The sequence below is a fragment of the Haemorhous mexicanus genome, chromosome 29 (genome assembly GCF_027477595.1).
Source record: "Haemorhous mexicanus isolate bHaeMex1 chromosome 29, bHaeMex1.pri, whole genome shotgun sequence".
NCBI classification, from domain to species: Eukaryota; Metazoa; Chordata; class Aves; order Passeriformes; family Fringillidae; genus Haemorhous; species Haemorhous mexicanus.
Window position 1 is genome coordinate 230,694 of NC_082369.1, and position 27,622 is coordinate 258,315.

The 27,622-nt window shown below is 59.1% G+C and overlaps 1 protein-coding gene across 1 annotated transcript; it reads right to left on the minus strand.

Moving 5' to 3' along the window:
- Positions 1-24,903, minus strand: ZBTB7A (zinc finger and BTB domain containing 7A). The gene is given in 4 exon segments (XM_059869656.1): positions 1-4,468; positions 4,471-4,738; positions 9,772-10,979; positions 24,785-24,903. Coding segments are annotated over 3 exon segments (1,644 nt in total). The 5' UTR covers positions 10,965-10,979; positions 24,785-24,903; the 3' UTR covers positions 1-4,285.
- Between the last annotated feature and the right edge of the window lie 2,719 nt (positions 24,904-27,622).

A 27,622-nucleotide genomic window follows, 5' to 3' on the forward strand; every position in this document is an offset into this window, starting at 1 on the left:
TTTATGATGATGATTATTAATAATAATAACTTTTATTATTATTATTCCTCTCTCTCCCTGTCTCTCTTCCCACCGTAACTCAGCACTTTCTTTGGCAACACTTTCATCCCAACCTGGATTCAAAAAAGAAAAAAACAAAAAAACCAAAAAACCCAAAAACTTCAAATGAAATTAAAATTAATCAGAATAAAGACAAAAATCTCCATGCTGAGCTACGGGGGGGATTTTGGGGTGGGGGTTTAAGGCGACGGGACAGGGACAATCCTGGGGGATTTGGGGGGTTTAGAGCTTTTTTTTTTTTTTTTTTTTTTTTGCTTTTTCTTGATTTATTTTTAGTGCAAACTTCACCTTGTGCTAAAGTGTTGCCAGTGTGGGGGACAGGGAGGGGACATGGCTGGGGGAATCCTGAGTCTGCTCCTCTCTCCTCTTCCTCCTTTGTGCTCTTTTTCCTTTGTATTTTTCCTCTTTTCCTTCTTTCCTTCCCTGTTTTTCTCCCCTTGCCCCCCCCCCCCAATTTATTCCTTCTTTTCTCATTTTCCCCCCTCTTTTTCCACCCCTTTTTTTCTTTCTTTAATTTCTCATTTTTCCTTCTCCCCCCTTTCCTTCCCTCATTTTCCCTCTTTTATTTCTCCCCTCCAATTTCCTTTTCCCCCCTTTTTTTCCTTCTTTATATTTTTTTTATCAATCCCCCTTTATTTTTCCTTCCCCTTTTTCCCCTTTCTCTGCACACCTGGAAGCTCCCACCCCCTTCACCCCCTCCCGGTGCTGCTTCCCCAGAGCCCCCAAAATTCCTTTGGGATTGGGAAGGGGGAAGGAAAAGCAGCAGCGAGGGTGGGAAAATCCCAGGGGGAAAAAACCCCAAAAGCAGGACGGGAGGAGCCACCACAACCCCGAGCACAACTCGGATTCCCAAATCCACCCGGAATTTTCTTTGCATATTCCCAAAAATCCTCAGCCGGCGCTGCCAGAGGGCCGGCCCCGCCCGGAGCCCCCGATCCCAGCTGGGATCAGCCCCTGCCCGGGGGGATCCACTCCCAGATCCCAAACCTGCTGCTCAGGGAGGGATGGGGACCCACAGGGAGCTGGGATCCCGATTCTCCTGCCCAGAGGGGGAACGGGAGGGACACAAATCCCCGGGGTCTGGGATCCCTCCAGCTCCTTCCCAGGAAATCACTGCCACATCCCTGGAGGGATCCAAACCCAGGGGCTGGGAAAACCCCAAAGGCAGCCTGGGCCTGGGTCCCTCCAGCACTGCCCAGGGGGATTCCCTGCCAGGATCCCAATTCCCTGCCCAGATCCCAATTCCCTGCCCGGATCCCAAATCCCAGCCTGGATCCCAATTCCCTGCCTGGATCCCAATTCCCTGCCCAGATCCCAATTCCCTGCCTGGATCCCAATTTCCTGCCCGTTTCCCAATTCCCTGCCCGGATCCCAATTCCCTGCCTGGATCCCAATTCCCTGCCCGTTTCCCAATTCCCTGCCCGGATCCCAATTCCCTGCCCGGATCCCAATTCCCTGCCCGGATCCCAAATCCCAGCCTGGATCCCAATTCCCTGCCAGGATCCCAAATCCCAGCCTGGATCCCAATTCCCTGCCCGGATCCCAATTCCCTGCCCGGATCCCAATTCCCTGCCCGGATCCCAATTCCCTGCCTGGATCCCAATTCCCTGCCCAGATCTCAATTCCTTGGCAAAATCCCAATTCCTTGACCAGATCCCAATTTCCCAGCCCAAATCCCAATTTCCTGCCTGGATCCCAATTTCTCAATCTAGATCCCAATTTCCCTACCTGGATCCCAATTTCCTAGCTCATATCCCAATTTCCCATCTGATATCCCAATTTAATTCCCTGCTCAGATCCCAATCCCCCTGCCCAAATCCCAATTTCCCAGCCCAAATCCCAATTTCTCAATCTAGATCCCAATTTCCCTACCTGGATCCCAATTTCCCATCTGATATCCCAATTTCCCAGCCCAAATCCCAATTTCCTAGCTCATATCCCAATTTCCCATCTGATATCCCAATCCCCCTGCCCAAATCCCAGTCTCCCTGCTCCAGGTGGGATTTTTCCAAGCCCACAGGGATCCCGACACCTCTGCGCTGGCACTGGCTAAAAAAAACATCGAAAAAATAAAATTATTTCTACAAAAAAAGAATTAAAAAAAAAACACCAACAAAACCCAAACAAACAACCAACCTCCTCAAGGCTGTGGGGAGCAGTGAGCGAGCCACAACCCCCAGGATTCCTGCCTAAAATTCAAGCTTCCATGGATTTTATTTTCTATTTAAAATTCCCGAGGGTCAGGGCATGTCACAGAACCTAATTAGCATCTTCCTCCCATCCTCCAATCTCACTTGGATTCTGCCTATATTTGTATTTTTTTCTAGGTTTTTTTTTTTGTTAAATATATATATATATATACACATTTTTTTTTCTTACAAAAATAAATTTAGGCTTTTTTTTAATAATATTTTTTTTTCTCCGTAGAAGTCTTTTTTTTAAAGTTTTTTTTTTTGACTTGTAAACATCTTGAATCTTGCTTTTTTTTAAATTAAGATAAAGTGAGCTCAAAGTACCCGTTCCATCGCAAAGTGCTAAGACTTCTTTGTTTTCTTTTTTTTGTTTTATTATTATTTTTAAGCTTTTTTTTTTTGGAATTTTTTATTGCTTTTTTTTTTGTTTTTCTGCATTAAATAAACATCCATCTCTTCCCCCAGCCCCACCACTCACCCCACCCCCAGCACACACTCCCCTCTCACTCCCTCTCCAAAATACATTCGGCCAAAACCTGCTCTTTGCTTTTTGCTTTTGAAAGTAAAAACACCAAAAAAAAAAAAAAAGGAAAAAAAACCCAAAAAAAACCAACGAAAAAATTAAAATAAAAGGAAGAGAATCTAAAAAGTGCTTTGAAAATAAAAGGGCTTAAAATCTCTCTGGTTTTTTACTCTTTTTTTTTTTCTTTTCTTTTTTTTTTTAGCATTTAAAAATGTGCATTTAGAAAACAGGTGACCAACTCAAAGGTGCCTTTTCCCCCCGAGGGTCGGGACCCGCCTCTCCAGCCATAGAGCATCTCTAGATATATATTTATATATATTTTCTTTTCTTTTTGGGAAGGGGGCTGGGGGGCCAGGCTGCTCCCCCTCCCCAAAGGCCTCCTGCTCCTTTAGGGGAGACCCCCCAGAACCTTTTGGCCAAAGGGACCTGGAGGCGTTTTTGGGGCAGGAAAAAACTCCCTGGAGGGGGGTGGGGGGGAAAAAAAACCCCTGGGGGGGGAGGGGAGGGGAAGAAAAATTCCCTGGGGGGGGATTTGGGACCCCCCAGCCCCAAATTCTGCCGGCAGCGGGGGCTGGGCTGACTCAGGCACTTCCTGGGCACCGCGGGGTGGGGACGGATGTGGGGACACGGGGAGGGACAGGGACGGACACAGGGACGGACACAGGGACGGACAGGAGTCCATGGCACGGCTGAGCCAGCCCTGCTGTCCCCAGCCCTGCTGTCCCCAGCCCTGGCCTGTCCCCATCCCCAGCGTCCCCAGCCCCGGGTGCCCGACACAAACCCTGCCGAACCTGCTGCCCTCTCTCACATGATTTCTTTTTTTGTTTTGTTTTGTTTTTTTAGGCAATTTTTCCAGCAATTTCCAGCAATTTTTCCCCACCCGGAGCCCTCGCTGCCCGACTGAGCCTCGCACTCGGGGGGGCTGGGGGGACAGACCCCAAATCCTGACCCCGATCTCCTGGGAAGGAGCCCCCGGCCCCCAAATCCCAAACCCCGCCCTGCCACAGCCCTTCCAACTCCTACCACTCCTTTTTTTTTTCTATTTTTTCCTTTTTTTTTTCTTAAATAGATCTCTCTCTGAAATAACTTTTTTTTTCTTTTCTTTTTTTTTTTTTTTTTTTTTTTTTAAACGCGTGTTTGGACACAAAATAAAGCTTTGGATTTACATGGAAGCTCTTTTCCATGCGACAGAGCCACTTTCCATCCCCACCTCGTGCTTCCCTAGCGTCCTTGCCCTTTCCAAGAAAAGGTCCTTGGCTACGAGGGATCCTCGGGGGAGAGCCCCGCTTACGATGGGAAGATTGGAAAACATTAATATAATATCTCTCTTTTTTTTTTTTCTTTTTTTCGCAGCTTTTTTGTTTTTTCCTTAAAAAAAAGGGAGAGAAACATCTTTTAAAGAGAAAAATCGGAGGAAAAGTACTAACTAGATTTTGTGACTTTGTTTGTTTTCAGGTGGTTGTTTCATTGTTTCACCAGTTGGGGTTGTTTTTGATTTTTTTTTTTTGGTTTAGGAGAGTCCTTGCTCATTACCCTCATCCGACCCTCCTGCTACATTCAATCCCGGCGCTTCGTTATTGGAATTCTCCTCAAAGTGCTGCTGCTGCTGCTGCTGCTGCTGCTCCTCGCTGCCCGTGGCCGTGTCCTCGGGGGCCGGGAAGCTGCCGTCCTCGGCGCTGCCCGTGGGGCGTGGGGGGGCATGGCCCCGGCCTCCCTGACCCGCGGCTTGCGGCCCCTCCGCGACGGGATCCCGTTGCATCCATCTTTTTTAAGGTGCCTGTGCAGGTGGTCGGAGCGGACGAAAGTCTTGCAGCAGCTGTCGCACTGGTACGGCCGCAGCCCCGTGTGCACCCGCATGTGGTTCTTCAAGTCGTAGTTGTGGGCGAAGGCGGCCCCGCACTGCTGGCACAGGTAGGGCTTCTCCCCCGTGTGCTTCCGCATGTGCACCTTCAGCTTGTCCTGCCTGCGGGGACACGGGGACACGTCAGGGAGCGGGGCACGGAGGGGCAGCGCTGGGCGTGGGAGGAGGGTGGCGCTGGGAGGGGTGGCACGGGTGGAGTGGGGATGGCATCGGGGCTGGGCAGCTGCTGGAGTGGGGTTGGGCAGCAATACAGGGCTGAGTATCAGCTGGAATGGGCCTGGGCAGCTCCTGGTGTGGGGATGGCATTGGCACAGGGCTGGGTAGATCCTGGAGTGGGGATGGCATCGGGGCTGGGCAGATCCTGGAGTGGGGATGGCATCGGGGCTGGGCAGATCCTGGTGTGGGGATGGCATTGGCACAGGGCTGGGCAGCTCCTGGTGTGGGGATGGCATTGGCACAGGGCTGGGCAGCTCCTGGTGTGGGGATGGCATCAGGGCTGGGCAGATCCTGGAGTGGGGATGGCATGGGGGCTGGGCAGCTGCTGGTGTGGGGATGGCATTGGCACAGGGCTGGGCAGCTCCTGGTGTGGCGATGGGCATTGGCACAGGGCTGGGCAGCTCCTGGTGTGGGGATGGCATCGGGGCTGGGCAGATCCTGGAGTGGGGGATGGCATTGGCACAGGGCTGGGCAGATCCTGGAGTGGGGATGGCATTGGCACAGGGCTGGGCAGCTCCTGGTGTGGGGATGGCATTGGCACAAGGCTGGGCAGCTCCTGGTGTGGGGAGGGGCATTGGCACAGGGCTGGTGTGGGGATGGCATCAGGGCTGGGTAGCTCCTGGAGTGGGGATGGGCAGCAATACAGGGCTGAGTACCAGCTGGAATGGGGCTGGGCAGCTCCTGGTGTGGGGATAGACATTACAAGGGGCTGGGCAGCTGCTGGTGTGGGGCTGAGCATCACCCAGTGCAGGGTCTGAGGGTAGGGTCACACACTGTCACATATGAGGTCACACATTGCCCCATATGGGGTCTGAGCAGGGTTGTGGGGTCACACATTGCCCCATATGGGGTCTGAGCAGGGTTATGAGGTCACACAGTGCCCCATATGGGGTCTGAGCAGGGTTATGAGGTCACACAGTGCCCCATATGGGGTCTGAGCAGGGCTGTGGGGTCACACAGTGCCCCATATGGGGTCTGAGCAGGGTTGTGGGGTCACACAGTGCCCCATATGGGGTCTGAGCAGGGTTGTGGGGTCACACAGTGCCCCATATGGGGTCTGAGCAGGGTTATGGGGCTATATATTGCTCCATAAGAGGTCTGAGCAGGGTTGTGGGGTCAGTTTGCCCCATATGGGGTCTGAGCAGGGCTGTGGGGTCACACCCTGCCCAGCCCAGGGCTGCTCACAGCTATGGGGTCACACATGGCTCATTTGGGCCAGGGCCAGCAGGGCCACGTGAGCCATCGCTGCCTCCTGGAGGCAAAGCCAGCCCCGAGCACGTGGCCAGGCAGGGGAGCCCCTCCTGGCCTGCCCAGCACCTGCCCGACCCTGCCCAAGGGGATCCACCCCGCTCCTGGACGGATCACTCAGATCCCAGCCCTGAACATTCTCCCTTCACCCGCAGGATCCCAAAATCCTAAAGCTCCCGGGAAGGATCAAAGCCCCAAGGTCGTGTCCAGCTCTGAGTGACACACAAAGTGGCTTGTGAAATTAAAATTTGGCATTTTATAACCATCCAACTCTTTTTTTATGGCAGCTGCTCCTCCCCCTGCGACCGTGGAGGAACCAGGAAACGCCAGGGAGCAAAAATCCCTGAGCAGGGCCGGGAACACCCGGCTGGAGCAGCCCTGCTCCTCCCCTGGCACACCCCAAACCCCCTCCCAGAGCCAGACCCCTCCCACGGAACAGGGAAGGATTTGTTTTCCAGGGGGAAAGGAAAGCAAAGGAATAATATGGAATGAATAATATGGAATGAATAATATGGAATAAATAATATGGAATAGATAATATGGAATAGATAATATGGAATAGATAATATGGAATAAATAATATGGAATGAATAATATGGAATAAATAATATGGAATAAATAATATGGAATGGATAATATGGAATAAGTAATATGGAATAAGTAATATGGAATAAATAATATGGAATAAATAATATGGAATGGATAATATGGAATAAGTAATATGGAATAAGTAATATGGAATAAGTAATATGGAATAAGTAATATGGAATAAGTAATATGGAATAAATAATATGGAATAAATAATGAATGGAGCTCGGGGTATGGGAACAGCAATGCCAGGGACAGCTCCCTGTCCCTGTCCCTGTCCCTGCCCCTGTCCCTGCAGCCCCAACCCACCATGGGAAGAAGCAGAGGATGTGTTTGGGCTGGAAGCTGGTGGTTTACAAAAGCAGCTTTTTCACAGCTGCCAGGCCCCCCTGGGAGCCAGTGGGGAGCAGATCCTGATCCCACAGAACGGGAGCAGGATGGAAAAAGGATGAGGTGGCCCTGGCCCACCAACTCCCCCTGCCCACGGGCCCCTGTGCCTCCCCTCGTCTCGCAGGGCCAGCAGCTGCCAGGGACACGGTGGCATTTCCAGGTCCTGCAGTGCCCTGGACGGTGCACGAGGGCAGGGGGACGGCTGTGGGGTCACTGGGATGGCTGTGGGGTGGCTGTGGGGTCACTGGGATGGCTGTGGGGTGGCTGTGGGGTCACTGGGGGGGCTGTGGGGTCACTGGGGTGGCTGTGGGGGGGCTGTGGGGGGGCTGTGGGGTCACTGGGGTGGCTGTGGGGTCACTGGGGTGGCTGTGGGGTCACTGGGGTGGCTGTGGGGGGGCTGTGGGGGGGCTGTGGGGTCACTGGGGTGGCTGTGGGGTCACTGGGGTGGCTGTAGGGTCACTGGGGTGGCTGTGGGGTGGCTGTGGGGTCGCTGGGGTGGCTGTGAGATCGATGTGGGGTCACTGGGGTGGCTGTGGGATCGATGTGGGGTCACTGGGGTGGCTGTAGGGTCACTGGGGTGGCTGTGGGGTCACTGGGGTGGCTGTGGGGTCGCTGGGGTGGCTGTGGGGTCGCTGTGAGGTCACTGGGGTGGCTGTGGGGTGGCTGTGGGGTCACTGGGGTGGCTGTGGGGTGGCTGTGGGGGGGCTGTGGGGTCACTGGGGTGGCTGTGGGGGGGCTGTGGGGTCACTGGGGTGGCTGTGGGGTCGCTGTGGGGTCACTGGGGTGGCTGTGGGGTCGCTGTGGGGTCACTGGGGTGGCTGTGGGGTCACTGGGGTGGCTGTGGGGGGGCTGTGGGGTCACTGGGGTGGCTGTAGGATCGATGTGGGGTCACTGGGGTGGCTGTGGGGGGGCTGTGGGGTCACTGGGGTGGCTGTGGGGTGGCTGTGGGGTCACTGGGGTGGCTGTGGGGTCGCTGTGGGGTCACTGGGGTGGCTGTGGGGTGGCTGTGGGGTCACTGGGGTGGCTGTGGGGTGGCTGTGGGGTCGCTGTGGGATCGGCCCCGGCCCGGAGCTGGGAGGTGCCGCGTGGCAGGGCCGGGGGAGCAGGGAGGGAGGGCTGGCACCCTGCCCCTGCCATTATCTGCATTCCTCAGCTCTCCAACGTGGGCTGGGTGCGGCCGGGACCAGGGGAAGGGGCAGGACACGGCCTCCTGCCCCTCGGGCTGCACCCTGCTGCCCCGGGGATCCCACACGGAGCAGCCCCACGGGATGGAGCCCCCCAGGCACCAGGGCCTGGAAGGGCAGGGGGGAAGTGGCACAGTGGGAACATCTGGGCAGGCAGGGAAAGGGAAAAGGAGCAGGGAAAGGGAAGGGAACAGGGAAAAGGAAGGGAACAGGCAGGGAAAAAGAAGGGAAAGAGAGCAGGGAAAGGAAAAAGAGCAGGGGAAGGGAAGGGGAAGGGAAGGGAAAGGGAAGGGAAAGGGAAGGGAAAGGGAAGGGAAAGGGAAGGGAAAGGGAAGGGAAAGGGAAGGGAAAGGGAAGGGAAAGGGAAGGGAAAGGGAAGGGAAAGGGAAGGGAAAGGGAAGGGAAAGGGAGCAGGGAAAGGGAAGGGAGCAGGGAAAGGGAGCAGGGAAAGGGAGCAGGGAAAGGGAAGGGAGCAGGGAAAGGGAAGGGAGCGGGAAGGGAGCAGCCCCCAGGCCCAGCAGCCCACGCCGCCCCTGGCAGGGCCAGGGCTGCTCCGGGCTGGGACCCCCGGGCCGGCCCAGCCCCGGCGGCCGCAGAGCCCGGGGAGAGGAGGCGGCGCCCGGGCGCGGACTGGAGTGAACCGGAGCAGCCCAAACAATATCCCCTTTCTTTGGTGCTGCCGCGGCCCAGGCAGGGAGCAGAGCAGCCCTGATTAGGAACAGGGCCGTGGCAAACGCCCCCGGGAGCTGCACCGGGCCGCAGAGCTCGGTCTGCCAGGGACACGGCTGGGCTCCAACCTCCCTCCAACCCAGCCACCACCACCTCAGCCATGCCATGGAGCCATGCCCAAACCATTCCCCTGCTCCTGCCTCGATGGACACACCAAGAGCTGCAGCTGTTTCCCCCCCACGTCAGGTTCCCAGCAGAGCTCAGCAAGTCAGGACAGCGGGATGGTGGCACTGGCCATCGAGCCAGGCCCCTTGAGATAGCTCAAGTGTCACACCCCCAAACTGCTCCCTGGAAAACTTTGGCTTCCAGCCCCAACTCGCCAGTTAGGATGGAAACGAGTTGAGCAGAGAGATAAAATCACCCAGGATCAGCCCTGGGCTGGCTCCCAGGGTGAGGGGAGGGCCAGGTTTGGGTGCAGACCCCTGGTTTGGGTGCAGGCTCCGGGTTTGGGTGCAGACCCCGGGTTTGGGTGCAGGCCCCGGGTTTGGGTGCAGACCCCTGGTTTGGATGCAGACCCCGGGTTTGGATGCAGGCCCCGGGTTTGGGTGCAGGCCCTGGGTTCGGGTGCAGGCCCCGGGTTTGGGTGCAGGCCCCGGGTTTGGGTGCAGACCCCTGGTTTGGGTGCAGGCCCCGGGTTTGGGTGCAGGCCCCGGGTTTGGGTGCAGGCCCCGGGTTTGGGTGCAGACCCCTGGTTTGGGTGCAGACCCCGGGTTTGGGTGCAGACCCCGGGTTTGGGTGCAGACCCCGGGTTTGGGTGCAGCCCCCGTGGCCAGCCCGTACCTGGTGAATCTGACGTTGCAGATGTTGCACTCGTAGGGCTTCTCCCCGGTGTGGGTGCGGATGTGGCGCGGCAGCTTCCCGGCGCCCTGGATCACCTTCTCGCAGATGGGGCACTTCTGGAATGCTTTCGCCCTGATCTTCTTCTCCACCTTCTGCGACCAGGACGGGTACACGTCGCCCTCGCTGGAACTGCCGAAATATTTCAAGTAATAATCCATGACCCCGTCCTCGTCCTTGCGGTCGTCGTCGCCGAGCTGCTGCCGCCCCACCGAGTTGATCATCTGCTGGAGCAGGGCGCTGGCGGCCAGGTCATCCACCTCCCTGCCATCGTCCTCCGTCTCCGTGCCCGTGGGGATGAAGCTGGGCGAGTCCCCGGCTTCCTGCGGGTCCAGAGGGCCCCTGGGGGTGCCCCCCTCCTCTTCTCCCGGGGTGGCCAAGCCACGGCTGCTGTAATGTCCGTTCTGGGAAGGGGAGAACATCCCGCCGCTGACCGGCTCCTCGTCCTCGCGGTCCAGCCACATGGCCGGGTTGCTGTCGGGGTCACAGTCACTTGCCTTTGGTCTTTCGGTTGGGGTGGCTTGCGAGTAGAAGTCCAGGCCGTTGCAGTTCGACTCCTCCTCCTCCTCTTGGCCTCGGAAGTTCAGTCTCTGAAGGTCTCTCAACTCTGGGTTGGTCCACGGAAAGCTGCCTTGGTGGCCGTTCACGGGGTTGCTCTGGAAGAACTCCAGGTACTCTTTTGCTCTGAGATGGTTCCTCTGATCAATTTGATCTACTGTATCCATCTGGTCATTTTTGGCCAGAATCTTCCTCTCCAGGAGATCCGTGCAGACATCCCTGACGGCCGGGATCTCCAGCAGCGTGGCGGCGTTGAGGATGTCGTTGACGTTGGAAGTGCTGACGGTGAGGGTCGCGGTGTAGGCGAACTCCAGCAGCGCCGACAGGGCGTCCGCACTCACAAAGTCTATCTCATACACGTTCTGCTGGTCCACCACTAACCCTGAGGTGAAGAGCTTCTTGAAGTACTGGCTGCACGCTGCCAGGACGGAGCGGTGGGTGGGGAACTCCTGGCCTTCCACCAGGATGACCACGTCGCACAGCAGCCCGTTGTTCCTCTGCTCATTCAGGCTGCTGAGGATGTCGCTGCTGTGATCCGGGAACGGGATCCCTATGGGGCCGTCCACGCCACCCGCCATCTTCCAGGCTAAAGGCTGCGGGGAAGGAGGGCAAGGCCGTGAGTCAGAGCTTGGAGACATGGGGAGAATCCCCAAATTCCTGAGGGACGCGCCCGGCAGCGCCGCGTGTCCCCCGCGCCTCTCCCATCGTCCTGCCCGTCCTGTGCTTACCTGGCGAGGAGGAGGAGGAGGAGGAAGAACAGAGCCCAGGTGCTCTCAAGTGAGAACAGCTGAATTAGCACGGATCCTGGCCAGAGCAGCAAGCCTTGGCAGGGAGCTGGCATCACCCAGCCAGGCAGCACTGGAGCGGGCACAGCTGTGCCCAGCGCGGGGCTCCGGCGGCCTGAGCCTCCCCAGTGCATCCCAGTCCACCCCTGGGAGCATCTCCCAGTCCCATTCCTGCAGGGAAGGTCCCCAGCTCGACGAGAGCAGCCAACACAATGATGTCATCACTGGAACACCATCCCCATCACTCATCCCTGGCTGCCAGCAGCCCTGGAGATGTGGGCAGGAATATCCTTTGGGAAGGGCAGGAGAGGGGAGCCCCAGGCTGCTGCTGCAGGTGTTTGACAGACCAGAGCTGATCCCTGGAAGCTGAGGCAGCTCCTGCTCCTTCCTGCGAGCAGGAGAGAGGAAAGGACACTGGGATCACCAAGTGCCAGCACCAGACCTGGATCTTGGACAGGTTCCAGCAGAAGCAGCAGCTCTTCCCAGTGCCAAGGGATTGTTTGGGACAAGATAAATAAATAAAGTCACTCCTGACACATCCACTTGACTCCAAAGGCTGGAAAAACCCAGCCTTTGCTGGGAAATGGGCACTGGGGCCTGGCTGTGAGCCTGAGCAGCCCCTAATTCTCCCACAATCCCAGTCTTCTGATCCCAAAAGTTAGGAATAACATTTCCCTCCTGTCCATCTCAAGCAGCAAATCCACACGCTCCTTGAAGCAGCGATGCCTTTGCTGGAAAAAAAATGTAACTCCCCCCATCCCAAGCACTGGGATCAGCAGGAGCCAGGAAATCCACGCACAAACCCGTCCAAAAATCAGCCCAGCACAAGGCTGGGGTATCCAAGATCCTGAGCTCCAGACAGGGAAACTGAGGCACGGCGGGACGCGGCCTGTCCCACGCCACGGGGGGACGGATGAGTCAGGATGGCTCCAGAACAGGAATAATTATTCAGGAAGCAACTCCCAGCCCCGGGTCCCAGCACGGAGCAGGAGCCCAGGTTGCACAACTCCGGCTTCCCCCACCCACCCCCGGCCTCCTCAGTAGTTTTCCATATTTACTTATTTTTGAAACGTTTTGTTAAGCCCAGAAAATAAGTTTGACTTTGGCATCTTCCTGTTTTATACAGAGAAAAGGCAGGAGAAGGCAGGTCTGGGGCTCTGGAAAAGGGATCTGCAGCAAATCTCTGGGTAATCAACAGCAGGAGGACACCAGGATTCAGCTCCCAGCAGGAATGGGATGGGGCTGAGGAGGAGGGAGGACCCAGGGATGTGCAGGGCAGGCACCAGTCCTGCCACCAAGGCCAAACACCAAAGCCAGGTGGCTTCCTGAGACAGCAGGGATCAACTCCAGGGCCACCTCCTGAGCTCCAGGCTCTGACCTTTAAACCCCAATTTCACGGATTTGTACATCAGGGAGGAAAGGGCTCCACACTCAGCCCCAGCTTCAGGTGTGACCTTGGGCAAGGTCACCGAATCCCAGCATCCCAGGGGATCCTGAGCTGGGATTCCAGGGCAAGGTCACCCCATCCCAGCACCCCAGGGGATCCTGAGCTGGGATTCCAGGGCAAGGTCACCCCATCCCAGCATCCCAGGGGATCCTGAGGTGGGATTCCAGGGCAAGGTCGCCCCATCCCAGCACCCCAGGGGATCCTGAGCTGGGATTCCAGGGAGGCTTTGCTTCTCCCCTTCCCACCAGGGCAGCTCCACAGCTCCCCCAAACCTGACTGGAGCAGATCCCACATCCCTGCCAGCCCCAAAACCAGCACTGGAGCTTCCCCCTCTCCTTCCTCTCTCCAAGAGATGCTTTACAATTTTTTTTTCTCCCAAAACCAGTGAACGGGGGCTGCGTGCAGCCCTTGGAAGCTGCGGGCAGGGGTCCTGAGGGAGCTGTGTCTGTCCCCCACCCACCCCAGCTCTGGGGAGCAGCCAGGCAAGGCCCCCCCCAGCCTGGGGGCCAGGATAATCACCCCCACAGTGTGGGAATGGCTGCAGGGTCATGGGACTGCCACTGGAGCCTGCTCCAACTCGGCCACCCCGCACACAACACGGCCTTTGTGTCCCACGGCCGCGGTGGCCGGGGACAGCGGGGGGCACAGGGGGCGTCCCGAGCCCCCCAGGAACGGATTCAGGGCCTGCAAGCTCCAGCCACATCCAGAGACTGAGTCCTTAAAACATCATCCTCATTCCCTTCCCAACAGCTTAGGAATTGTCCATGGGAAATGGAGCATTCCAAAGTATGGACTTGGGGTTTTGGGAACTTCTCGAGTCTTTGTGAGGTGGGTGACTCAAAAGAAGTTCCAAACACCCCAAATCCACCGTTTGCTCATGGCACCAGGGCTCAATGCCACGATGGAATGGGCAAAATCCACTTGGGAATGTGCTGAAGCCAGGTGACAAGTGACAAAAGCCGCTGGCACAACCACAGCTCGTCCCTCCCTGGCAAGGAAAGGTCTGAATGGGCCACCAAGGGGGAGCTTCAACTCCTGACCTGGATTTCCCAGCAGCTCCCTTCTCTCCCTGCCTGCCTGCGAGTTCCAGGTTCCTGTCCCAGACTGGGTGGCCCTGCAGGGCTGAGGTGCCACATTTCACCCCAAAAGTGGCTGTGGGGGAGAAGTTTGGGAATGGCCCTCGCAGACAACTGAGAGGGAACCATCGAGGTGAAATAGAGCCCGTGAGGAAGAGGGGCTGGAGCAACAGCAGAGCCTTCCAGGTGATTTAGGAACACCACTGACAGCCCTGTGGGACACCCTGTGCAGCCCAACCCTGCTCTCAGCCCCCTCAGCGCTTCCAAAATCCCAACACAACAGAGCTGTGGCTATTCCAGCTCCACAAGTCAGCCTGGCACACACAGGCAGGAAAAATGTCGTTTTTTGGGTGGTGAACAGGAGTGAGGGAAGTTCTCCACCTGCCTGAGCTGATGTTCCACATCCAGCTGATTCCCCATCGCCTTTGGACGCTGCTCCTCAACACTGAAATGGAATTCCTGAGGTGGGAAAAGCCCTCCAGGGTCACTGAGTCCCAGCTGTGCCCAGTGCCACTCCAGGGATGGGGACTCCCTGGGCAGCCCCTGCCAATGTCTGCTTGTTCTTTCCATGCAGAAATTGTCCCAATATCCAACCTGATCCCGTCCTGGTGCAACTCAAGGCTGGTCCCTCTTGTCCTGTTGTCCCCTGGGAGCAGAACCTGACCCCTCCTGGCTGCCCCCCCAGGCAGGGAGTGCTGCAGAGCCAGAAGGTCACTCCTGAGCCTCCCCAGCTCCCTCAGATGTTTTCCAGACTCTTCCCAGCACCATTCCCTTCTCTGGGCTCACTCCAGCCCCTTGTGTGTCCTTCTCACAGTGAGGGGCCAGACCAGGACGCAGCACCCGAGCTGTCACCTCAGCACTGCGATTTTATTTCCTTTTTCTAAACTCAATTTCTCACCCCTCTCCTCCCAGACCCCCCCCCAAGCCCAAGAGCAGCACCCAGAGCTCACTGAAACCCCTGAGCTTGTGCTTCCCTCAGCAGGATGTCACCCAATCCCTCTCCTCCAGGAGCTCTGGAATTTGACATTTACATTCAAATGAGACGACCACATCAAGATGGGATCCCAACCAAAAGTGCTGACAAAACACCTCTTTAATTACCAGTTTTCCACAGAACCTCAGTGGGTTTTTTTGGTTTTTTTTTTTTCCTTTTCTCTTCACTTCTTTGCCTTTAAATTTAGAGGAAGCTGAGCAGTTTGGGAGGGCTGAGGAATACCCAGGTGGAAGAGCTCGGTCACACCCGGGGAACAGGGAACAGCCAATGTTCTCCAGGTGCTCTAATCCGGAAAAGATCCCAAAACCCTTTCCAAAGGCAGAGGTGCCGCCCTCTGCAGCAGCACAGGTGAGAACTTGAGCAACACCTGGCACCTGCTCGGGGCAGGAAGGGAGAATCAGCATCACCCTTTCCATGGAGCACGAGGCAAAAATGGCTTCAGGGAATTCTGCAATGCACACAGCAACATTTCCTGGGAAGAGCTGAGCTCTGGGAGATGCCCGTGGATGCTGAGGCTGTAGGATGGAGAGGGACTTTGGACATGAGTATGGAGGGACAGGGTAGGAGGGAATGGGTTCAAACTGACAGGGCGGGGTGAGATGGGATATTGGGAAGGAATTCCCAGAGCAGCTGTGGCTGCCCATGGATCCCTGGAAGTGTCCAAGGCCTGGCTGGAGCAGCCTGGGATACTGGAGGGTGTCCCTGCCCATGACAGGAATATTCAAGGCTCATCCAACCCAAACTATTCTGGAATTTGGGATGCTCAGCCTCTTGCTCAAGGTGCCCAGGGATCCCGAGGTGCTCTGGGATTTCTTGGAGCAAACACACACGACTGAGGCAGGGCAGCCTCGGCAGCAGCACCAGGGGAGAATTATTAAAATAATGGTGCTTTACACAAAACAAAACCACCCCAGGGGCTGCTGCCCGAGGCCCAAACAGGACCCCAGCACTCCCTCACCACCCTGCAGAAGCAGGCACTTCCCCTGGGAACAGCCCACAGCCCACAAGTCCTCACCTGTCCATGTTTGGGGACAGACCATCCCAGTGCCCCTGTCCCTCTCTGGCCGCAGGGACAGCTCTGCCAGCCCGGGGATGAGGCAGCTCTGTGGCCACGGGGAGCAGAGGCAGGGCCTGTGCTGAGAGCAGCCCAGGACAGGCCCCAGCAGGTCTCCCTCTGCCCAGGATCCACCCGAAACTGCGCCGAGGCCTCGGGACACACACCTCGTCCTGGGGAGCTGGGAACACGGCAGGGGAGGAGGGGAGGGGAGGGGAGGGGAGGGGAGGGGAGGGGAGGGGAGGTTCTGCCTGCCTGGGAGAAGTCACAATTCCAACCACTCCACTGAGCCATGGAAACTCAACTGCTCCCAACAAGGAAATGTGCTGTCAGTGCCTTAGGGCCAACCTATCCCAATTATTTGGACCTGGAGAACCAGCTGGATGCTCCCGAGAGGAAGACCCTGAACATCAACAGAAGGAATTGCACTGTGGGAAAAATCAAGATTAAAAACCCCTCAGCACGCTTTTCTTTTAAATAAAACTACATTTTCAACAGTGCAGTGGGAAGAAATCCTTGGTCTTGAGAAGGCAATGGAGACATCAATGGCAAAGAGAGAATTCCAGCTTTCTTCTGTCCTGTCTGGACATCCCAGCTGGGGTAACATGACCAAGATCATGCACCTCTTGAAGTGAAGAGACTGGAGCAGAACCAACGCCCTGCAAATATCTGTGGGCTGGTTTGGACAATCTGGCTCTGTTTTCCAAGCAGGGGCATCCATCCCCTGCAGCCCCTGCCCAGCCCTTAACAGGGAAAAGCGACCACAGCTCTGGATTTGGGATGTGAGGAATGAGGAATGAGACTGAACCACACGAGGAGGGCTCAGCTGGTTCCCAAAGAGGCTCCAGATCACAGCCCTGACCAAACCCTGCTCAGAGGGGCTGCACTGCTCTGGTCCTTGCAAAGATCAGAGCATCCCACTTCTTGCAGGTGCTTTGGATGCTGGAATGCTGCTGCAAGAGCTCTGGAGACCTTCCAGTGCCTCAAGGGGCTCCAAGAGAGATGGGGACAGGACAAGGGGGACTGGATTCAAACAGAGTAGGTTTAGGTGGGATGTTGGGAAGGAATTCTTCCCTGTGAGGGTGGGGAGGGACTGGAATGGAATTCCAAGAGAAGCTGTGGCTGCTCCATCCCTGGAAGTGCCCAAGGCCAGGCTGGACCAGGCTTGGAGCAGCCTGAGACAGTGGAAGGTGACCCTGCCATGGCAGGGGTGGCACTGGGTGGGCTTTGAGGTCCCTTCCACCCAGACCATTCTGTGATGAGGCAAAGACTCAAATTCAAGGCGAGGTGGAAGAACACCTGAGATGTTCTGACAGCTCCTGGGCTCCAGCAGCCCCCCCTGCCCCAGCCCAACCTGACGGGCTCGTGGTGTGACCAACACAGCCGGGCTGACCTCGCCAGGTCCCACCTGCCAGGGAGCTTTTCCTCTCCCTGCTCTAAAGGATGTGCCTGGGCAGCACAGGAAGCTCCAGCACAGCCAAGTCCCCTCCTACAGCCCCTCCACACTGAGCAGCTGGTCCAAGGAGAGGAAATCTGCCCCAAACCCTGCAGGTCCTGGGGCATGGATCGACACATCCCTGAAATCCCAGAATCCCAGGCTGGTGTGGGCTGGGAGGGACCTCGAAGCTCGTCCTGTTCCATCCCATGGGCAGGGACACCTTCATATCCCAGGGTGCTCCAACCTGGCCTTGGACACTTCCAGGGATGAGGCAGCCACAACTTCTCTGGGAATTCCATCTCAGGGTCTCCCCTCCCTCCCAGGAAGGAATTCCTCCCTGATATCCCATCCATCCCTGCCCTCATTTTGAAGCCCTTCCCCTGGCACTCCAGGCCCCTGTGAAGAGCCAAAGCTCTGCATGAGTCACTAACACCCAGGGAAGAAGCACCTAGAGCACTGCAGGGACAGCCAGGACACAGCAGGAGGCTCAGAGAGGAAAGGAGAATCCCACATCCTGCAGCTTCTGGCAGGAAGAGCAACTGCTCCCACTGAAGTCTGGATGGGGCACTGGGTCTGAACATCCCTCAGGCCCTCCAGGAGCATCCCAGGAACTTTAATGGAATAAAGACCCATTAAAGCAGGAACCATGGAGGGACCACCACGGTGGGGCTGGAGGTCTGGGATCCCTCACCAGCGACAGGGAGCTGTTGGCAATGCTGCTACAGAGCCACTTGGAAGAAAGGGACTTGTTCCTCTGGGTTTTCCCAAACTGCCTGAGCTCCAGTGGTTTTCATGTGCTGGCCCAGACGAGGCTGGACAAGCCAGGAAGGACAAGTGTCACCAAGAACAGGCTCATCCCAAAGGCCTGGGCAAGACCCTGCACCTCCCAGGAAACCTGATGGTGTTCCCAGAGACACAGCTCCCTCCCCAGGGATTCACCTCCACAGCCCAGGCAGAGAGGGATGACCCAGTGCCACATTCCAAGCTCCCAGGGATGGAACTGGGATGGGATTTCCCTGCAGGGCACAGCACAGCTCCTGGGAAACTCCAATTTCCAGCTGCTGGCCAAAGGCAGGACGTGGACCCCGATGGACAATGCTCAAGTGGCCAAACTCTGGTGCTGTTCCAGAGGATCCCAAAGCTGCAGCCGAGGCACAGAGCCTCCCCAGCTGCCACCCTCAGCCCTGACAGCACCAAACTCCTCTCATGTTGCAAGGTGAGCCTGAACTGGTTCCTCCACCCAGCCCTTCTTGCCAATTTTCTCCTTTGTCATCAGAGGCCGGATTTAATCCGGCAGGAATGTGCCTTGGTTTGAGCCCGGGGAGTCGCCCACCCGAGCTCGGGGTGTGAGGGTTATTTGGGGGTGAGAAGCTCCTCCATCCCCAGCACTGTCACTGCCTCGGCACAAAAGCCCACGGCGCCAACTCTGTGAGCTGGGATTGTCCCCAACAGCACCAACAGGCCACAGGAATTCCCCTGCACGGAAACAAAACAAACCTCAAACTGCTGAGAGCTGCTCAAAGACCCTCAATCCCTGCTCCAAACCCACCTCTGTTCCAGCAACCCCCAGGCCTCCCTCAATCCTCAGGCTGAGCTGAGTCCATCTGAGCTCAGCCCAGAGCCCAGGAAGGCTGGACACCCTGGAACTCAAGGAAATTGTTTTGCTGCTCAAACAAAGCCTTTTCCCCAAGCCCAAGCGTGCCCACTGTGCCACAGCCCTGGCCCTCTAACAGGTTCTGTCCCACGTGGCTCCTGTGGGAAAGCTCCCTGGTTTTGGGAGACTCTGGACAACACCACGCCGTGGCTGAGCCAGCCACAGTTCTCCAAAATACTTCAGAAAGTCTCAGGAGTTACAAGGAAAAAGGGGAAGAAGTGCACAAAGCACGAGGCTGTGTGTGCTCCAGTGCTGGCTGCAGGAGCTGCTCTCTCCCAGGAGTTCTTTTCCAGCCTGGGAGCCCTGGGAGCCTGGAGGCACCGGGATCCAGGCAGGAATAAGCAGCTGCTTTCCAAAAAGGCAGCGTGGGGCCCCTTTGCAAGGGAGCAATTGAGGACTCGAAGCTTTAACCCCCAGCACAGCCCAGCTGCTCCAGGTTGGAGGGCAATCAGAGCAGGTCATGCTTGGACACCCCCTCCCCTTCAGAGGCCAAAGCCTGTCCCCACTCCACCAAAATCCCCCCAAAGTCACTCCAGTGTTTCCTTGAGAAAAACCAGTCCCATCTGCCCCTTCACCCCACATTTCCCCTCTTCTGTCACAGCTCTCGTGGCCTCCTGAACTGAACCATAAAAACCCAAATCCCCCCATTCCCACAGGTCCCAGACAGCATCTACCCCTCACTCCATGTTCCCCTCCCTGTCACATCTCTCCTGACCCCTAAACAGAGAGCCCTAAGAACTGCTCAAACCCCAAATCCCCCCATGCCCATTTGCTGCAGGAGCCCCCAAAGCTGTCCCCTGTCCCAGGACTGTCCCCCCACCACCCCTGACATTCCCTGCCCGAGGCTCTGGCATTAATCTAATCGCCTCAAATGACACCTCACAGACCTGTTGTTCTTTTCCACACCGGGAAATGGGGGACGACAAAAAAAAGGGGAAACAAATAAAAGAATAAGCCTGGAGTTTGGTGAGAGAGCAGGGCAGGGCAGCCCCTTATGTAATTCCTGGTTTGTGGATTAACAGACAGCTCGTCCTGCCATTCCCGGCTCCGGCTGATGACGAGCAAAAGCGAATCCCCGGAGCAAGCGGGGCTTCATCCCTGGCAACCACGGAGCTGCTCCTTCTGCCCTGCTGGGATGCACGGGGGGAATGCTGATCCCTCTCTGCTCTGCCTGTCGGGGCAGGAGGCTCCGGGGAGCTGCACAGCAGCAACCTGTAGCTACAAGCCCACCTCCGGCACCTTCCCAGCTCCAGCAAGCAACGGGGAAAAAATTCATTTACTCACTGGTTCCCAGCGTGCCGGTGGGAAATAAGGAGGTGCACGAAGCAGGAAGGAAATGGGAGCAGGAGTGGAGTGAAAGGTGGGGAGGAGGGAGCTAAAACCCAGCGCTGGGAGCAGGGAGCACCCTCTGCTGTGGAGAAACCAGGCACAGGGACAGGTCGGGAGAGGGTGACAGGGTCCAGGTGGGCACAGGGGTGGGGAACAGGAGGAGAAAGATCCCAAGGGTGCTGGGAGTTCATGGCCAGGAGGATGCCAGCGTTCCAGCAGGTGGGCACAGGGGTGGGGAACAGGAGAACAATCCTGAGTTAGTGGCCAGGAGGATGCCAGGGTTCCAGCAGGTGGGCACAGGGGTGGGGAACAGCAGGAGAACAATCCTGAGTTCATGGCCAGGAGGATGCCAGGGTTCCAGCAGGTGGGCACAGGGGTGGGGAACAGCAGGAGAACAATCCTGAGTTCATGGCCAGGAGGATGCCAGGGTTCCAGCAGGTGGGCACAGGGGTGGGGAACAGGAGAACAATCCTGAGTTAGTGGCCAGGAGGATGCCAGGGTTCCAGCAGGTGGGCACAGGGGTGGGGAACAGGAGAACAATCCTGAGTTAGTGGCCAGGAGGATGCCAGGGCTCCAGCAGGTGGGCACAGGCGTGGGGAACAGGAGAACAATCCCGAGTTCGTGTCCAGGAGGATGTCAGTGTTCCAGCAGGTGGGCACAGGGGTGGGGAACAGCAGGAGAACAATCCTGAGTTAGTGGCCAGGAGGATGCCAGGGTTCCAGCAGGTGGGCACAGGGGTGGGGAACAGCAGGAGAACAATCCCAAGCTCATGCCCAGGAGGATGCCAGCGTTCCAGCGGCCAGGCCAGCGCTGGCAGGTCACACTCCCGCCTCTCTGGCCGCACATTTTTCCAGGGATGGGCGAAGCCAGGCTGCTGGGAAGGCGCTGCTTGCCAGGGGATCTGCGGCTCATCCCACCGCCGTGCCCTTGGCTCCCACCTGCAGCCCCGGGGCAGCTCGCGGCAGTCTCCAGTTTCTCGCACCTTGTCGCATTAAGCTGAGCCCTATAGTTCCCTTCCACCTGCAGCCCGGGGCTGCTGCGGGACATCCCCGAATCCCTCAGCCGGCCGGGGCTCCGGGGGAACGAGCCCCACCGGGACCGGAGGCGGGGAAGTCGCGGCCCGGCTCTGCCACCGGAGCCGGCGGTGCCAGCGGGCGGGGGGGAAACTGAAACTGAGCGCAGGGAAGGCGATACGGGCAGGGGGCTGGGCGAGGAACAATCGGCCCCGGCTACTCCGAGAGGATCCCAGCGCTCGCCTGACCTCGTTTACTCCCGCTGACGTCCTCCCAGAGCTCCTCTGGGACGCTGCAGGCACAGGTACAGGGACGGACACGGCCCCAGTTCGGATCAAAGGGCCACGGGACTGGGGATAAACGCTTCCCTTAGCCCAGACACTGCCTGTCTTCCTCCCTTTCCCTGAGTTCTGCTCGTCAAAAGGCTTTTAATTACAGACTGGGACCGGTCTGCTCAAATTTGAGGTTAAGGCTGGTTGAGAGTGTAGTTAAAGCAACTGTTTATTGCCTGGACTAGGAGAGATAAGGAGTCGGGTTCTAATTGTTCGCCACACAAGCTCGTCTTCCAAAAAACTCAGCATCCCGAGACGGGGAGAGAACCCTCAAGTGCCAGTTTAAATCAAGATTAAACCACACTTCTCAAGGATTTAGACTCTGTCTCAAACGCAGACCTGGGATTTCAGAGTTTTTAGGCGGGACACCTGCAAGGGACTCGATCCTGCAGTTAAACCCCAGCACCTGATCCCAAAACAAGGTCTTGAAGGGAGACAGGAGCACCCAAACCACCACAGAGCCTCGATGGCAGCATAAATTTCACCCCTCATTTGCGTCCCGTGCCCACATCCAAATTCCCACGCTGGGAGAACAACTGGAATTTTTAATTCTGCTTCCAAAAGTCACCAAACACGAAGGGAACCCGGCCGCCCTCACCGTGCCAAATTAATTCCACCCAGCTCCTCCACAGAGCAGAGCTCCTCATGAAGCCACAGCTAAAGATCTCCACCAGACCCACGGCCACGAGATGAAATACAACTGAAAAACGATTAATAATTAAAAAAAAAAAAAAAAAAAAGGCAGAGGAAGAGTTGCAGAGCAGCAAAGTGAGGAACTACTTTCATTCACCACCACATTTATTAAGAGCTCCTGCCTTGCAAAACCCTCCCTGGAGTTACTGAAGCAATTAAGGCTTGGTGGAAAAATCCCACCATCTCACCCGTGTTTGGGTTGCGCCTCTTCACTCCCTCTTTCACCAGAACAAGCCTAAACAGGGGCCAGAATGAATATTAAACAAGAAAGGCTCCTCTCTAATAAACTCCTCAGTTTCTCTCTGTCTCTTTTATTTTTTCTTGGTTTTTTTTAAAGAAGTTGAAATCCAACAACTCCAGCAAAACCATCAGAATTAAAGCCAGCCCAGCTCTTCCTGCTCAGCCTCCAGAAGAGCCCACACGCTGCAATTTCCAACCAGGACGGGCAGAATCCTTGAGAAATCACACAATTCCTTGAAAAACACCACCACCAACCACCCCAAACACTTTTGGAAAGCACCACGATGACCTTTTAGCTCCATTGCTACGCCGAGCACAACTCCAACCCTCATTAGGTTGTAAATTCTTCCAGGCAGAACCTTTCTCTCCCCGTGTCCATAAAACAGTTATTATATAAGTTATGGTTTCGATAGCCAGGACAACCAACAGCCCTGGGAACACGGCTGCTCTTGAGCTGGGACTGGCAGCAAACTCTCACCACCAAGAGACCTTGAGCCCACAGAAACTTTGGCTGCCCACAGCCGAGGGTCTGCAGGAGCTCAGGGAACACGGAGAGCCGGGCGGGGGCCAGGCAGTCACGTCGGCTGGGCTTGTACAACAGGAACTGTCGCTTGCAACGCCGGGATTTACACGTTCTGGGGCTGCTGCCGGAGTCCCAGGGCTTTCCATGGAATCATGGAATAACCTCAGCTGGAAGGGACCCACAGGGACCATCCAGCCCAGCTGCTGGCATTGCACAGACACCCCAAGAATCCCACCCTGTGCACCCCTGAGTGCTGTCCAGATGCTCCCGGAGCTCTGGCAGCCTCGGGGCCGGGGCCATTCCCTGGGGAATCTGTCCAGCACCCCAGCATGCTCTGGAAAAAGAACCTTTTCCTGATACCCAACCTCAGCCTCTCCTGATACAGCTTCATAAACCAACTTTTCCCACACTTCTGACACAACACGGCCATGGAAGCCTCTCCCTGGCAGTGCCCAGCTGCCAGCCCACGGTCCCAGTAATGCGTCCGTGACTGGGTCCCGTCTCCAGCCTCACCAAGCACCGCTCCGAGGGGAAGAGGGCAGGGACCTTTGCCTGTGTCACGGGGGCCTGAGCACGGCACGGCACTTTGGGGCACCTGACCGGAACCACCAGGTCCAAGCCCGAGCCCCGCGGTGGGGGATGACGATGAGAAGGCAGAGCCGGCTCCCCGGGCACGCAGGGAATGTTTTGGCAGCTCCGAGGGATGCTGCCCCTCACGCCGAGCCCTCGCCGCTGCGCAGTCCCGCGGGGGGAGAGGCTTATCCCGCCGGGCTCCTCCGGGCAGCAGCGCCCCAGCCCCGCGGGGGGATTATCACCGCGGCCCCCCCTGCCCGCAGCCGGCCGGGGGGAGATAAGGGACGGCCAAGGGGGGTAAAAACAAGCCCGGACGCGCAGGGCCGGAGCGGGGCGGGCAGGGCCGGGCCGGCGCCCCCCGGCCGGCAACGACCTTGGGGTGCGCGGGGACGGCCCGGCCCGACGCCCCCGCACGGGGCGGCCCCGGGGGACCCCACCCATGACCGGCCTCCCCCCCCCGCCGGCCCGGGCCGCCCCCCCCGCGGGGCCCACAGGGAGCCTTGGCCGGGCGCCACGACCCCACCCCTTCCCCCGGGCGGGCGGGCGGGCGCCGCAATGGAGGCCGGGGGGAGGCGGGGGCGGGGGGCGCCGGGGGGAGGAGGGGGGGGTGGGGGGGCGAGGTGTCGGTGGCGGCCCCTCGAGGGCGGCGGGGCGGGCAGGGGTCGCGGCGGGGCCGGGCCCGGGCGGGGGTCGCGGGCCCGGGCGGGGGGGGCCGCGCAGGCCCCGCCGCGCCCGTCCCCGGCCACCCCGCGCGGCGCCCGCCATTGGGCCGGGCGGCGGCGGGCGGGGCGGGCGCGCGGGGCGGAGGGCGCGCCCCGATTGGCCCCGCCCGCTGCCCATCAACACGCCTCCCGCTCGCCGCCCGCGCGAGGGCCGCCGGGAAGCGCAGTCCGCTCGCCCACCGGCACCTGCGGCGCGGCGCCGCCGAGGGACTACAACTCCCGGCAACCCCCAGCGCCATGCTCCCCCCCACTCCTACCCCCTCCCAACCCTTCCCCCCCCTCACCGCGACCCCCCCAACACGGCCCGGCCAAGTACAACGTATACGGAGGGGGGGCGGAGGGGGGGGGGCAGCCCCCACCCCCCCCCCGCAACGGACCCAACCGACCCCTCCCCACCCCCCACTCCCCCCCACCACCCCCAGAGAGGGGGGGGGGGAGGGTCAGGCCCGAACCACCCCCCCCCCCATGCGCGACCCCCCCCCCCCCCCCAACCCCCCACTCCGCGCCCACCCCTCAGTTCCGTACCGGGCGGGGGCCGAGCGGTCCGGGCGAGCGGAGCGGGCCGCGCCGTGCCGAGGCGGGCGGGCCGGGCCGTGCGGGCGGGCGGAGCAGGCTCTGGCCGCCCCGCGGGAGCTGCTCGCCGAGGCCCGTATGCGGCTCCTTCCTGCTCCGGCCGGGGCCGCCCCGCTCTTAAAGGGGCCGCGCGCCGCCCCCCCGCCCGCCGCCCCCCCCGCGGGGCGCAGCCGCCTCCGGCCGGGGGGGGGCGCAGCGCGGGGGGGGACGGGGGGGCTCGGGGGGGCGCGGCCGGGGGAGACCCCGGGAGGGACCGCGCGGACCCCCCCCAGCGCGGGACAGCGCGAGCCGGAGCCACGCGTGTCGCACGGTGTCACCTCCCCCCCAGGAGTGTCACCTCCTCCCCGGCAGTGTCACACAGACCCCAGACCCACACGTGTCGCACGGTGTCACCCCTCCCGGCAGTGTCCCATAGACCCCAGACCCACACGTGTCGCACGGTGTCACCTCCCTCCGTCAGTGTCACACAGACCCCAGACCCACACGTGTCACCTCCTCCCCCCCCCAATCAGCGTCGCACAGACCCCAGACCCACACGTGTCACCTCCTCCCCCCCCATCAGTGTCGCACAGACCCCAGACCCACACGTGTCACAGCATGGGGCACCTCCTGTCACATGTCACATGACCCCAGACCCACTCGTGTCCCCACTGGGCCACCCCCAGGTCCCGTTTGGGTCACCCTGCCCACGGGCCACCCCACGGGTCACCCTGGTGTACCCCAGACACCCCCGTGTCACCCCCCGGGGCACCAGCCCCAGCCCCAAACCCACTCGTGTCCCCACCGGGCACCTCTTTGAGCCCCTTGGGGTCACCCTGCCCACCTGTCACCCCCTGGGGCATCTCTGTGCCCCCCAAACCCGCTGGTGTCACCCCACAGGTCCCTTCTGGGCCACCCTACACACGTGTCACCCCCTGGGGCACCTCTGTGTCCCCAAACCCACGGATGTCACCCCACGGGTGTCACCTCTCGGGTCCCCCTTTATGCTCCACACCCCCAAAGCCACTCGTGTCACTCCTCGGGTCACCTCTCCGGGCTCCTCTGGGTCACCTTACCCACGTGTCACCCCCTTCCCGTGCCCCCAGACCCACGTGTGTCCCCACAGGTCACCTCCCTGTCCCCCCAGACTCACTGGGGTCCCCCCCGGGTCACCCACCCGGCTGTCACCTCCCCACGCCCCCCGTCCCACAACGTCCCTCCCTCCCTCGCTCCCAGGTCACCTCCCCAAGCCACCACGTGCCACCCTCGGTGTCCCCAATGTCCCCCCAGCCCCTCCCTGCCACTCGTGTCCCCCCCCGCTCGCTGCCCCCCCACTCTGGGAAGGGGACACGGAGCCCAAGGTCACGGTGGGCTCGGAGCCAGCCTGGCAAGGACGGGACAAGCCCGGGCTGCGGGCCCGCCCGGGGGGGACACGGGGACACGGCCGGGCTGTCCCCACCCGGGCGGGGCCGGGCCACCCCCAGCTCGGCAGGGAACAGCTCCCGGAATTCCAGCGCCTCTCCCGGCCCCAGCCGCGTGGAAAAGCGAAATGTTCGGGTGGATTTGGAGCTGCTGCTCATGGGGGGTTTGAGTTCCTTAGAGGAAGAGAAAGCGAGAAAAGCAAAGCTTTGATCGACACCCCCCCCTCCCCCCCCTCGGGGGTCCAGTTCCACGCTGGCCTCGCTGGGATTTCCCTTTTCCCCCTTTTTTCCCTTAAATAACCCCGGCTCAGCTCCCCTCCCCCCCTCCCCCGCCCCCCGGGGGGGTTTGGGGAGGTTTTAGGGGGGTTCTGGGTCATTAACCCCATTGAGCAGGTGGGGAAACTGAGGCAGGACGGGGAAGCACGGCTGGGGGTGGGGATGGAGGGGTCCCCGAACCCCCAAACACAGCGGGGGGAGGGTTCGGGAGGTTTTGGGGTGGGGTTTGGGGTGGGGGGGCTGCAGCCCCGGGCCCGTCGCTGCCGTGCCCCGGCAGCCCCAGCTCCCGCCTGCTTTCGCTTTCCCCCAGCACGCCCGGGGCACGCCCGGGGGGCCTCCCCAAAATATGAACCCCCAGAGTGCCCCCCCGGCATCGAGAGCCCCCCCAAAATCAGCTGTGGACCCCCCCCCTCCCTGAGGCTGGGCGGGGGGAGAACCCCAACTCCCCCCACTGTGCCCCACAAACTGAACAGGGGGTGGGGATCCCCTTTGCCAGCCTGGCCGGGCACCCCCAATTCCTCCCTCACCCCCAAAATCCCACTGTGGCACAAGGACCGTGGTCACCCCCACCCTGGGGACCCCACGGGACCCCCCCCCCCCCCAATTCCCAGCTGGCACCACCAAAACCTGGCACAGCTCCCAGGGCTGTGGCGAGTCCATCCTGGGCTCTGCAGGGCACTCCAGAGCCCTGAGGGACCCCAAAACACCAGAAAAAAACAAACCAGGACCCCCCAAAGCAGCACCACGGGAGCCTGGAGTCAGGGACCATGGTGTGGGACCCCAAAAATGTCCCAGGAGGAGCCTGGAATTAGGGATGGCATCACAGGATCCCCAAAAAATGTCCCAGGAGGAGCCTGGAATTAGGGATGGCACCATGGCACCTCCCAAAGTGCCACTGCAGGAGCCTGGAATTAGGGATGGAATCACAGGATCCCCCCAGAAATGTCCCAGGAGGAGCCTGAAATTAGGGATGGCATCACAGGATCCCCAAAAAAATGTCCCAGGAGGAGCCTGGAATTAGGGATGGCACCGTGCTGGTGTCACCTCCTGAGCCCTTGCATCGTTCACAGCACAAAAACTGCAAAATATTTTCCCATTTTGGGCCCAATTTGTT